At 34.3% G+C, this 13,651-nt stretch overlaps 1 protein-coding gene across 1 annotated transcript; it reads left to right on the top strand.

The window, feature by feature from the left end:
- Window positions 1-11,383: 11,383 nt before the first annotated feature.
- LOC117404558 (homeobox protein goosecoid-like) lies at window positions 11,384-13,651 on the top strand. Its single transcript, XM_034007483.3, has 3 exons — window positions 11,384-11,863; window positions 12,218-12,477; window positions 12,736-13,651. Exons 1-3 carry the CDS (start codon window positions 11,575-11,577, stop codon window positions 12,886-12,888), a joined length of 702 nt encoding a protein of 233 aa, XP_033863374.1. The 5' UTR covers window positions 11,384-11,574; the 3' UTR covers window positions 12,889-13,651.

The following is a 13,651-nucleotide window of genomic DNA, read 5'->3' as shown; positions in this document are numbered from 1 at the left end:
CATTGAAAAATATCAATACAGTTCAATCTATAATAAATGTAATCTTCATTAATAACACTGTTACAACCCGTGCAAAACAAAGGGACTTCCCTTGAGAAGATGATCATAAATCATCTCCTTTTAAATGTTATTTTTTGAACAACAGGGTAATGATATATGCAGCTGTTTTATGATACTACAGTGGGGAAAGAAACACCTTCAACTTAATTTCTCCCTCATGTAACCCAACGTATATCAAACTAAACAAAATGTGCTTTTCAGTTGAACCTCATTTTGGCAGGGTGCTCAGACCTCTTGCAGAAGTGTAACCCAAAACCTGACTGAACATTCCTCGCAAAGTGATTAGGTAGAACTGAAATCATCTTTGATTCAAATTTTGCAAATCACTGTAATTACTTGCGTACATAAAGTATGATTATGTTTATCTAAACAATTATACACTTGAGCTCAGTAATTTGTGTGTATCATGGGTTCAGAAAGATTTGGATCTGTTGCCTTTATCAGCGAGTTATACAAATTTAGCGTCCACTGCTCTTAATCTATTTGCACAAGTGCACTATTTAAAGGAAGTTATGTTTACTGACTGATCAATTTAACAGTCATAATAAATAATAATAAACATGTATGTATATGTATAGAAAATGTTGTACTGATACAGTCTACACAAAGGCAAAAAAAGACACACTGAATAGGGAAGAACAAAGTTTCTGACTCAAAGGCCCTACTAAAGAAATACCTGTAGATAACTGGGAGCTATTTCTGTTCTATACACCAAAACGCAAATGTTGAAACAAGCGTTGGTAAAACTGTATTGTTCAAATGCGCATCAGGCAGGGACCCTCTTTTTTCACATTTTTCGAATTGGTTCTGAATTGTTTCAGACCAATCAAGGCTTATTCAGATGCCTGCATATGTAGGAAACCAGTAAGAATAACAAATGCTTCATTATGTAAAGCTGTGACTGTGATAAGTATAGGTAGTATTCAGGCCAGCTGACTGTAACACTGTAAGGCTCACGGCAAAGATTTCAGTCTACACCATAACCAGAACAGGAGAATGCAATAAAAACCATGGAAACTTCATTTATAGTAAATGCAATTTACTTCCGGAAGGATCGCCCTTTGACCTTTAACTGCACATGTTATAGTATTGACTTGTAGTTTAACTTTAGACATAGCTCTTTACAAAAATAATGAATAAATCAAGTGCATAGTGCAACCACACAAGATAATTTACTAGTCAGTACCTCCGCCAGTAAAATATCCAGCTTTTTATTGGGTTTTACTCTGTTGTGTACCCTATTTAGCACCTGAAAAGGATTAATTGAGACCACCAGTAGCTTGAGGGACTTAATCTCTAGTATTTTGTTACTGGTGGGGTTGTTCGAGTCAATCCAGGTGCTCTTGGTAATTCTTCCCAGCATTCAACAATATGTTTTCTGTTTCAAACTAGTTCCTTACGGCTCTAATATGTTGCATATTTTTTGCCATTTGCAGGTTGTTCTCAGTGGGATGTAGGGGTGCCCATCAGATTATGCAGCCCACTGAAAAATGAATTTTGATGACTTGATCTAAATCACCTCCTTTGTGCAGGACAATAATCAGTGCATTCTTTAACCTCTGTCCTTTGAATAATTTATTGTTTTAACTTTATAAAATTAGTTCTCGTGAAATATATGACTGTTGATTGTTTTAAAACTCATTCAGTCAAAAATGAATATATTATACTTTGTGAAAAGATTTATTGGTTCAGACTTAATGTTTTCCTTCTAATTCATCGGAAGCCACTTATTTGGATGTGATTTGATCATCTTCATCTTCCTCACCCAATCTATTGTGTGATGTTGTCATAGAACATTCTGTCAGTCTGGGCAAAATGGAATTGTCATAGCAGCAGTGCCTGTAAGGCTTTCAGGAAATCGAATTACATAGATTATGATTAAAATTGATCAATAACATTTTTTTCGGGTTTCTTTTTAGAACAGTCCTCCTTTGTTTTAGTGTACCTCCATAATGCAACTCTCACATTCCGCCAACTATTCCTTCTGAACCAAAGTGCTCTATCCAATGCTATTGAGTATATTATCCTGCCATTTTCTCTGTCTGTCATCTGCTAGTTCCCCTGAGCAAGTAAATGGACATACATGCCCTGCAGTCTGTCTCACTTCACCACCTTAAAGATGCTGTTGACCAATTACAGAGCATAACATAAATCTTTTTTAAATACTGTACAGGGCACACTAGTGTGTTTGGTTTGCTTATATGCTTTGTTTGTATATTTGCAATTTAGATTTGTAAAGATGTGTTTTTTTTTTTGTAATGCTTGGAATATTTTATTCTGAGCTCACTTATAATGCCTGTTTTACCATTGAAGTGAATGCTTTACTCTATGGATGCCCTACTATCCTTGTTACCTGTTGGATTTCCAGTTACCACAACATGCATTCTGATCCTTGCTAAAATGAGCCAACATATCATCTATTTTATAGTACATGCTTTATTTATTTAAACATTTTACTCACAAGTTTAGTTATTAAATAGACTGCGATTGTGATGCTATCATTCTTAAACACTTTGTTGCCTGGTTGTTAAAGTCTGAATAAAGACTTATCTCTTGACCATTAGCCATCCCAAGTGTAATCCACTGAGGTGGTCAGCCTAGATTCTACAACATAAACATCCATTACCAATACAATTTGGCACTTTAATCGTTTATCCCAGGTTAGGGATAAAATCCAAAACATGAATTAAAAGCATCACTTTTTGAGTAAATCTGACTTTAACAAGTGTGACAGTTAGGAGATACTTGCATTGCTGCTGTCCATGGTACACCAACACCCCATAGTTCCAAATAATAACATATTCAGTACATTAATGAACATGTAAACAGGCATAATACGTCACTTGTCCACAACACTAGGTATTGTGGCAGCATCATATAAGGATAATATAATAATAATATTTTAATTAAATATGTACAGTATCCTTTCAGCACAGTTGTTTGGTTGAACTAATTACTAGCAAGTCATTTTCCACTTAGCTAAGATATAGATAAGATATAAATAAAACTTTAAAAGTCTTTCAAAAAAATTATTTTCAACTAAAAGTGTTTAGACTTTGCTCTGCGTCTTGATAAATCATAATAACATGCTTTTATGTTGGGGACATATAATATGTATAAAAGAAATGTAAAAGCAGTTTGTTAAAAGTCCACTCAGCAATTCATGTCCGTATCCTGGTTTGAACATTTTGATCAAGTAATTGGTGGCTCCATTATTATAGTGGCCTTTTTCTATCATTGCTTTGAATTTTTTTTTCTGATTTAAAATCGTCTTAAATATCACCTTTCCAAAACACATGAAAAGAAAAAGAATGCCTTCAAATATAAAACATGCAAATGTAATTCTGATTTAAGACACTACGTGCAATTAGATATCTGAAGCCTACATTCATATTTGTCCTTTCAAAAGAGCTATCTGGCTAGCTGCTTTTAATCAGTAATTAAAGGATAGCTAGATGGATTCACAAAATGATAAATAATTGGCAACCTCAAGAAATAAGAGTCATTCTATTGTACCAGCTGACAAGACCTTCTGAGTAAAATCTTAGGCAGTTCTGCATTAGAAGTGAATGAAACCATTTAAGCAGAAAATGACATGCACTGATGTGTATCATATCAGATGTTTTTTAAATGTTTGTAAATAAATTGTTTAGATTGTATATATGTTAGCTTTTGTAAATCATCCATTATTTATTTATTTATGAACCAAGAAGTCTATTTTACAGTGGAAGCTTTTCTAAGATGGCGACAATCCTAGATAAAATCATAATGCAGTTGTAACATCAGCATCAAGTGTATCAAGTTTATTTAAATATGTAATATTTTAAATATGTATTAAGGCTTGTTATATATTAAACAGCAGATCTATATCTATCTATCTATCTATCTATCTATCTATCTATCTATCTATCTATCTATCTATCTATCTATCTATATATATATATATATATATATATATATATCTCACTGTCTCTCTCTCTCTCTCTCTCTCGCTCCCTATATATAAAGTTATTAATTTTAGCATGCGGACTTGAGCACATAATCCTTTGTTAGTTATCCATGATAAGATTTGAAAGACAGCTTAAATGGACTTCTGTGTCCAGTAGCTGTAACAACACAAGTACAAAGTGATTGCCCTTATCATTGAAAAGACAGCTAAAATAAACACTCGTGAAGTTAATGCCAGGGTAACCATGAGCAATGTGATAGTGTTAAATGTAATGTTCAATTTATTACATCTCTGGGTTCCAGGGTCTTTCTTCCTACTTGGCTGAAATCTGTTTCTATTAATTATTATTTGCTATGTTTGAAGCAATATATATGATATCAAGTATTGTTTAATGTTATGTTTGTACATCCTGTTTTATTCATGCGATTCATTTATAAATTAAAGTAGACATGTATATAGGGCGTACAATTATTTTGTTAAGATTTCATCAGCAGTTTGCTTTTCTATAGCCAGCACACATGCAGCTATAGTGGCAAAGAGTGCTTTTTTACTTGCTCCTAGGCACTGTATAACTGTACCTTGACTTGAACAGGCTGGTGTCATGGTGGTGTGTACATTATAAAAACAAATTGCAGCTTAGAAGTTAGCATTAAAAATGATTTGAAACTCTTTCAAAATGTTCTCTTTTTTTCTTTAAATCAGGCAGGCAATGAATTGGCAATGAATGTTCCCCTGCTTGTCTATTCAGTTCCATGAGTTCTGGTGGTCAAGGAGTGGAATAAACATCACAAATTAACACCACTCCCAAATTATGCATAGCTGGCACCTTTTTGACAATAATTTCACTTGCTTTGAGAATGAAACTTCCCTCAGAGGATGCAGGGTTTAGTCACACAGAGGTGGCAGCACTGTGTGTAAAAGCTCACCCTGCTTTGGCATCTACTAGAACTGATCTTGGATAAATATAAGACTTTCATTTTAAGTCATGTTAGTCTGGCACCTTTCATTTGCACACCATTTATCACAGAAAAATAACTCCCAACTAAATAAAACTGGTTTACCTCAACCAATGACCTCAACTTTTCTTAGTAACAAAACTATATTAATGTTTATTCTAGACATTATTATTGATTTGCAGTATAAATCTAAACTTTTTGTAGACATATTTAAAGTATTATTTAACTAAAACCACAGTACATAATTTGCTTTATCTGTACTGTAAAAGAAGGTCTACCCAGGGTATAATGACCATAATTATACAATTGTTGTTTCACTCCCTCCAAATATGATTACATCTAAAAGAAATCACACATCGAATGATGTTTCCCATTGAGTTAGACCAACGACAGAAATAGGTTCAGATCCAATCACACTTAAATGGCTCTTTTACTGTATAGTAATGTAAAGTATGTTTGACTTGCACAAGAGAACATTATTTGAACTGAAAACACCTTTTAGTCAGACAGTTTGCAGGAATGCATCAACCTGCTGATAAGCCTGATGCACTCTACTCAATTAATATTTCGCCACTGGGTCAGACATGCTTGTAACTCATTCTAGGCAGCTTGAAGTAGTATGGTAAACTGTGATATAACACTTTTTGCCTGGGTCTCATAGCTGTTGAATGTGGTTTATATGAACTAACAAAGGCACACTGTATTGAGAAAAGCGTGTATATGTCAACCTGACATATACAATAAATATTAATTTCACTGCAGCGACACTATGGAATTATATATTTTATTTAAAGGTCTTTTCCAGACCCTTCCCTATCCCAGCTGAAACACACAGGAAATAAACACACTGAGCTGTCTGGCACCGGGCAGCTATCCAGGTCCTGCTCCGTCTAGCAGCCTGGAGGAGGCTTGCACCCCCAATTAGACAGGGACAGTTCATTTACACTGGGCAGACAATACACAGGTAATGCTCTAATTCTCTAAACTGTGTCACTTTACATCCTTGAAATGGTCTTTTTAGCCATTTTTATTTATTCATATACAAATAGGACTCAAATCGAACACATTTATTTCTGAATGTGCTTTTACCTTTGTTAAAAACCATTGCCCAGTGCCAGTATTATAGCCTGTTTGTTGCCACTAGTTCATATGATTTACCTATACGAAAATGACTCTGATTGGGCCACTATACTATATATGCAAGTATGAAAACAGAAAGATAATATTATTTTGTATAATTTTGCTTGATTTGTTTAACCCGTCAACTATATTTTTCTAATAATGTATTCACTTTGGGTTTTTCTGATCAAATCCTTAATGAACATTTAGATACAAAGGATGTTTTTTTCACAGTTTAAGTTGTAGGGTTGTCTAAAGTATGTCCACTGTAGACCATTTATAGATTTGATTGATGCAATCTATTCAGCTTGTAAGTGGTGCCTTCACACCTCATTCACGGCCTGAAAAACCCTTTCACTTTCAGCTTTCTGCTGCCACTTGATAGTTGAAATGTAAGAAATTGATGCTAGGTGCCAGTTTTTTTAATTATAGTTTGACTGCAAAGCAAAGCCCAACGAGCAAGTGTCTTTTCATACTGCTCAAAAAGGCTGAAATGTTTACATATCAAAAGGCTATAGGCCAATTTCTGTCAAAATTATACATGAAGTTAAGCAGTACAAGCAATTTATTTAAACACTAGTCATTGTAGAAAAATTCAAGACCATATGCGTCGTTAGCATTTTTTTTTTTTTTACAAATGCATTTGACCCATAACTTGGCAAGACATGCAAACTACATAATTCACTGCTTAAATGTAAAATCCTCTTGACATTCAAATAAAAGGTCTTCATTAATAAGAGTTTTATGGAAATGGCAACACAAGCTGTTATTGTTGATGGGGGGTTGAAAATGTATCTTGTTCAAAAATTGAGTTGAAATCCATAACTGTTATGAGAGAGAAATTAAAAAAGAGAAAGAAAAAAATAAAACAATGAAGAATGACAAACCGTTAAATCTAACACGTGCTTACAATGCAATTATTCACTGCCTTTATATCAATTAGTAACCTTTTAACCTGCTTTAAAAAACTTTTTGAACCAGACAAATCACATTAATAGTATTCACAATTATTATTATTATTATTATTATTATTATTATTATTATTATTATTATTATTGTTCAGACCATAGACGCCAGGGTAAAAGTATACATTGTAGTCCAATGAATCTTGTCTAGGAACAGTATAGAGAACGGGAAAGAGCTGTAAGGCTGGCACCCTGCTTATTGGGGTGCTGTCTTGGTGTTTGTTATCTGTACTGAATGTACTCAACACGGTTACACTATGTAACACAATTTTTGTTCCTGGGTAGTAAGTGTTATTTCCTAATTGCTTATGCCGCAAAAGTATAGAAAATGGCTATTATTCCCCACAAACTGCTTTTGTGACCAGGAGTGATATTTTGAAATTTACCTATTTCCAATGAGAAAACGGGTGAATTTGTGTCTTTTCATTCACATAAAGTCAGAAAAAAACAACATATGAATCCAAATTAACATGTATTTATACTAAAGTAATACAAAAATGACTACAAAAGATTTAGAAGTGAGTAGTTTTTCGAGATTTACGATTATACTGTAAATCACTTTCACGAATCAGCCCCCAAATGTAGTCTCCCATCATGTTCTCGTTATACTGTCCTTCATTGACAGCTCATCCAGGCGCCTCAAAGCCGTGCTGCTCCATAATGGTAACAAGTACCCGTCTCTTCCCCTGGCTCACTCGGTGCACCTCAAAGAGGATTACAACAGCATCAAGACCTTGCTGGACGCCTTGAAGTATGATGAGAACGGCTGGGACCCCCGGAAGGTGCTGATGCCACCACTGCACATCAAATTGGGCCTTATGAAACAATTTGTCAGAGCTCTAGATAAGGAGTCGGCAGCCTTCAAGTACCTTCAAGACTTCTTCCCTAAGCTGTCTGAGGCAAAGGTCAAAGCCGGTGTCTTCGTCGGACCACAGATAAAGAAGATCCTGGAGTGCAATGAATTCCCCAAGAAGCTCACTAGTAAGGAGAAAGCGGCTTGGAACAGCTTTGTCGCAGTGGTTCAGGGCTTCCTGGGCAATCACAAGGCCGAAAACTATGTGGAGCTGGTTGAGACTCTGGTGAAGAACTACGGCACAATGGGCTGTAGGATGTCCCTCAAAGTCCATATCCTTGATGCTCATCTTGATAAATTCAAGGAGAACATGGGAGTGTACTCGGAGGAGCAAGGCGAGCGCTTCCACCAGGATATACTGGACTTTGAACGCCGCTACCAAGGACAGTATAACAAGAACATGATGGGAGACTACATTTGGGGGCTGATTCGTGAAAGTGATTTACAGTATAATCGTAAATCTCGAAAAACTCCTCACTTCTAAATCTTTTGTAGTCATTTTTGTATTACTTTAGTATAAATACATGTTAATTTGGATTCATATGTTGTTTTTTTCTGACTTTATGTGAACGAAAAGACACAAATTCGCCTGGTTTCTCATTGGAAATAGGTAAATTTCAAAATATCACTGTCCTGGTCACAAAAGCAAAGTTTGTGGGGAATAATAGCCATTTTCTATACTTTTGCGGCATAAGCAATTAGGAAATAACACTTACTACCCAGGAACCAAAAAATAAATAAAAAAAAATTGTTACACGGTGTTATCAGTGTAACCTACATCATTATATATATATATATATATATATATATATATATATATATATATATATATATATATATATATATATATATGTGTGTGTGTGTGTGTGCGTGCGTGCGTGCGTGTGTGTGTTCTTCTTTTTGTTACGTTTTATAAATATATAATTATAATACCATGGTAATAATAATAATAATAATAATAATAATAATAATAATAATAATAATAATAATAAACACTCCAAAAAATAACGTACCCACAACCAACATTACGCACCTAGACCCTGTGTTAGAATGGTCGGTCTGTTATTGATTTGTAATTTAAATAGGTTTTGGATATGAAAAATGAAAAATGAAAAGTTTTGTAAATGCATAGCAATCGATGGAACACATCAGCGAAATGTTCAGAACAGCAAATTGATCCTGAAATCTCTCAGGTCGTGCTTGTTGTGTGCATCAGGTCGCCTCCAGTACATTTGCTTTCCTAGGGGTTGTGTCTGCAGTTATGCCGTCGTTTACATTCATAAAGCTTCATGCACGCTTCAGTATTAAATAATTCCTAAGCAATACTGAAAAAAAGAAACAGTACTGTAATTACAATAAAATGCATCATCTAATTTTTTACGTTCGTGGTGTGGAACTGTTGTTTTTTTTATGACAACGGTTTTATTAGTTTGAGTTTTGTGATGTTACCATTTCAAAATATTGTATAGCCTATTGAGTATGTTTATATAATTTAATGTAACAATTTATTGAACGTCTCAGCCAGAGGGCGACTCGTAGGGGATACTTATTCATTTCCAAAAGTACAGACATGTCTTAAACTAAACCCGTCAAATCGAAAAAAATCGAAAAAAATCTAATTGATGACAAATGCGCACTGCAAAGGTGTTTTGAAAGACTTACCAAAATACAGTTGTGAAGTTACAGTGTAGGCTACACAGGAGCTGGGGAAGCGCGTTCATTATTTATTTAATTATTAATGGTTCTGTTTTGATGCATTGGTTTTTAATGTGAACAAAAAACACATTCACAAATCAGCATTTCTAAGACAAAGAACATATAGCCTAAAATGAACACATTTAAATAATGGCCGCCCAGATGAATTACTGTTAATTTCTTAGCTTTTATTGATGTTCCATAGGTATGCACTATCTGTTTATTTTGTGTATTATTATTGTTTATTATTATTATATTATAAAGAATATGATTGTTTTCAATCAAAGTATAACCAACTTGGATTTCAGTAGGATATACGTTTTTAATGTAAAAATCCATCCACCAAGATGTACTTAGTATTTGTTAAGTCGTTTTAAATTAATAAAAAATAAATAAAGTAGAATGATTTGTATCCCGAAGTTTATAAAGAAAATTCCGTCATCAAAGTTTGGTTCTGAATGTAAATTTGGGTCGCTTTTGTATACTTTAATAACAGAGGGAATTGAAAATGAAAATCCATCCACCCACCGGAACGGCCAATAGCATTTTAGAAATCAATTAATATTATACCCTCTAAATGAAAATTAAACCGACTGCGACATTGTAATAAGTATTTAGTGACTGTAAGAATGGAAGCGCTAATGGGTGTTATCTTATCCCACCAAGAATCGTTCGTTCCTTGAAAACAGACGCTAATGGGGTGTTTATATTAAATGCGTACAATTTCCTACCTACTTTGATGGGGTTGATGATGAGGGTAAATGCACTAATCTCTTCGTGTTCACCTCCTGTGGATTCTATATGACAGTCGTGTCAGACCAGAACAGTCCTGCAAATAACAAGCGAAGTAAATACTTGAGTTTTCTAACAAGTCAAAACCACAGGGTTTGATTACTTTGTTTACAAAAAAAACGAAAAGCATATATCTGAGAGCTTTGAATAGAAATATAAAAGTTATTTTGTTTTATATGGAAACTTTTTTCTGTCAGGCTATATTATTGCATGGCTTTGGCTCACTTCTATCAAAACATTCCCATTATAACAGAGTGTTTAAATTGTTGTATTTGTTGCATTACAAAATAAATTATACCATTCAATATTCTTACTGATCAGTTAAGACAAATTCAGTTGTCTTTTGTGAATTTGAAAATTCTTTGGAATATTGCCTTATGCATGGACATAGTAAAGAGAAACTAAAAACTTGTTTTAATTTACATACCTGTATGGCTATATACTACTTTAAAATCTTTTCACGATTGTATATACTAAACTATCCCTTAATTTACCATAAATAATTCGGCAAATTATTTTAATTAATGTATGAATTGTATTGCAAAATGTATTCCTGTAATATTTCAAGATTAATTTACATAGGAACGAATTAAGTATAGATACATTATATTACAACACAATCTATAAGGGATCGGTATTTGTAACTTCCTGGTAAACGACAAAACAAGAACCTTAAACAAAAAAACATCTGCAGTAACAGGTTAATAAAGATGTTGACTGCAAATCTCCTTTGCGTACAATAGAATTAATCAGATTAGCGTGTACAATTAGCTGCTACGACAGACATCGGTTCGAGCTTGGTGATTTTAACAAAAGTCTGCTAATTGAAAGGATTAACTTAATGTAATTAATTCTCAATACACAGATCGGTGTTTTTCACACCATTGTGTGCTAACCCCCAGTAAGAGCCAATTTGGTTTTGCTTGTCATCTGCATTTTTAGCAGAAGCTAAATCCTCAATGACGTCAGTCGGGTATAAAACAGGGGAGAGGTTCAGATGAACCACAAAAACAAGTCACTCAGTTGCGATTAATCCTCCAGGAGACTAAGTTTTAACAGTACAAGAAACTGAACGTGTTGTTGAAGATTGCTACTTTCAAATTTGGTTTATTTTCTCAACAACCAGATTTGAAAAAAATAAAGTAAACTTTTTTTTTTTTCCTCTTCAAGGTTCTTTTTTCTGTGATGCCTGCTGGCATGTTCAGCATCGACAGCATTTTAGCTGGCAGACCCGGCTGCAAGGAATCCGTTTTACTACATCGGAATGCTCCGGTCGTTTTTTCTAATTTGACGGATTCACTGTACGCTACCGATTACAGTGGGCTTTATGCTCACACTCCTGCTTCAGTAAATGGATCTAGGCTCGGATATAATAACTATTATTATGGACAGCTTCACATGCAGGGACCAGCTAGACCAGGTTGCTGTGGCACGATACCTCCTCTTGGCGCACAGTGTCCATGCATTCCTGCAGGTAACTTGGAATTTTGCTGTCTCTTAAGACAATTGTTTTATGCAGTCATTGTATAATGTACTTCACCATTACGCATAGTTTTATTATCCTTTTGAAATATAGGCAAGGTACAAAAAAATAAGATTAACATGGACAGTTTTTTGCGCCAAATACGAAATGGTATTGCATTGGTGTACACTGTTAACAAAACAGTACCTGTAACGGAGAAAAGTACACGTTTCCAACTCTTAAAAGACCAAGTATAATTATTTAGCATGTATTGTATTATTCATCTATTGTAATTTATTTGTGTATGAGTTTGATGTAATTATGTATAATGATTAATGGATATTTGTTTTAAATTGGGTTTTGTAGGTTATGACGGTGCTAGCTCGGTGTTGCTGTCCCCTGTCCCTCATCAGATGATGCCCTATATGAATGTAGGAACATTGTCTAGGACTGAACTTCAGCTTCTTAACCAGTTGCACTGCAGACGGAAGAGGAGACATCGTACCATCTTCACCGATGAACAGCTGGAAGCTCTAGAGAATCTGTTCCAGGAAACAAAGTACCCCGACGTTGGAACAAGGGAACAGCTGGCACGGAGAGTGCACCTTAGAGAGGAAAAAGTTGAGGTAAATATATGTTCCCACTCTGAAACACTTACTGTTATTTCGCCTATTTCTTTAAAAAAGCAATGTGCGTATTGCGTAATGTGTCACTATGTGTACTACTGTATAAAAGATTACGCACGTACAATGATGTCCATAAACAAGCCTATGTTTGTTTGATGCTCGACAAAAGTAGCTATATACACATGGGCGTAGCGGTATACACTACATTTGTTGCTCCCAATTACCCAATATAACGTACCAATCTTTATCTTGTTATAGGTGTGGTTCAAAAACCGCAGAGCCAAGTGGAGGAGGCAGAAGAGGTCTTCTTCAGAAGAACCAGAAAACTCACCAAAATGGAACAAATCTTCCAACATTTCAACAGAAAAAACAGAAGATGAAGCAAAAAGTGAAGTGGACTCGGACAGCTGATAAATAATTCTATTTTCTAAAGACTTTGCACAAATTGATCCGTTTAACTTGCACATATCCCTGCGTTTCCTTGGAGACATTCTGTAAATAGTGTACATAGTGTGTGGATTTTGAAGTAATAACAATCTGTTGCATTGGTGTTGCACAAGTATATACCGTAAGGTTTATTTTTGTTGTTGTTTTTAACATGGATATTTATATTTAAATTGAATACAACTTTATTAAACGCACACTGGCTACATAAAGTAAAAATACCTGAAGGCTACAGTGCTATAAATAGATTTTCCCAGAAGAGCAATTTGCTTTTTTAAATTATTTTCTCTGGGGGCAAATTATTCCTTTGATTTGTGAAATCTGGAATTTTGTTAAGGGTTACTTTGAGCATCATCAAGTATAGTATATGCTTGAAATGTATTTGCTTACGATTGTAAGTCGCCCTGGATAAGGGTGTCTGCTAAGAAATAAATAATAATAATAATAATAATAATAATAATAATGCAAACCATTTCAGTATTGAAATTTTACAGTAACGCCTGTAAAAATGTAAAAAAATTTAATAAAGTTACTATTATATCTTAAATTGTGTTGCTTGTACTTGCAGTAAAAGCTGCAATCATGGAATAAAATGTTAATTACTTCACCACACTGCTCAGACTTTTTCATCTCAGTAACTTACTGTTAACGGTACCATTTTCTTTTTAATCAAAATAAAAAAATCATATCAAACTTTAGTTCAAACATTGTGTGTGTATATATATATAAA

The sequence above is a fragment of the Acipenser ruthenus genome, chromosome 18 (assembly GCF_902713425.1).
Source record: "Acipenser ruthenus chromosome 18, fAciRut3.2 maternal haplotype, whole genome shotgun sequence".
In the NCBI taxonomy this organism is placed as follows: domain Eukaryota; kingdom Metazoa; phylum Chordata; class Actinopteri; order Acipenseriformes; family Acipenseridae; genus Acipenser; species Acipenser ruthenus.
Note: the sequence above shows the minus strand (reverse complement) of the source record. Positions and strands in the feature narration are given on the sequence as shown.

Excerpts from the sequence above, each read along its gene's own strand:
- LOC117404558 (XM_034007483.3), top strand. The coding sequence starts at position 11,575 with ATGCCTGCTGGCATGTTCAGCATCGACAGCATTTTAGCTGGCAGACCC. Across the intron at positions 11,864-12,217 it reads GTGTCCATGCATTCCTGCAG|GTTATGACGGTGCTAGCTCG; the intron begins GTAACTTGGAAT and ends TGGGTTTTGTAG. Across the intron at positions 12,478-12,735 it reads TTAGAGAGGAAAAAGTTGAG|GTGTGGTTCAAAAACCGCAG; the intron begins GTAAATATATGT and ends ATCTTGTTATAG.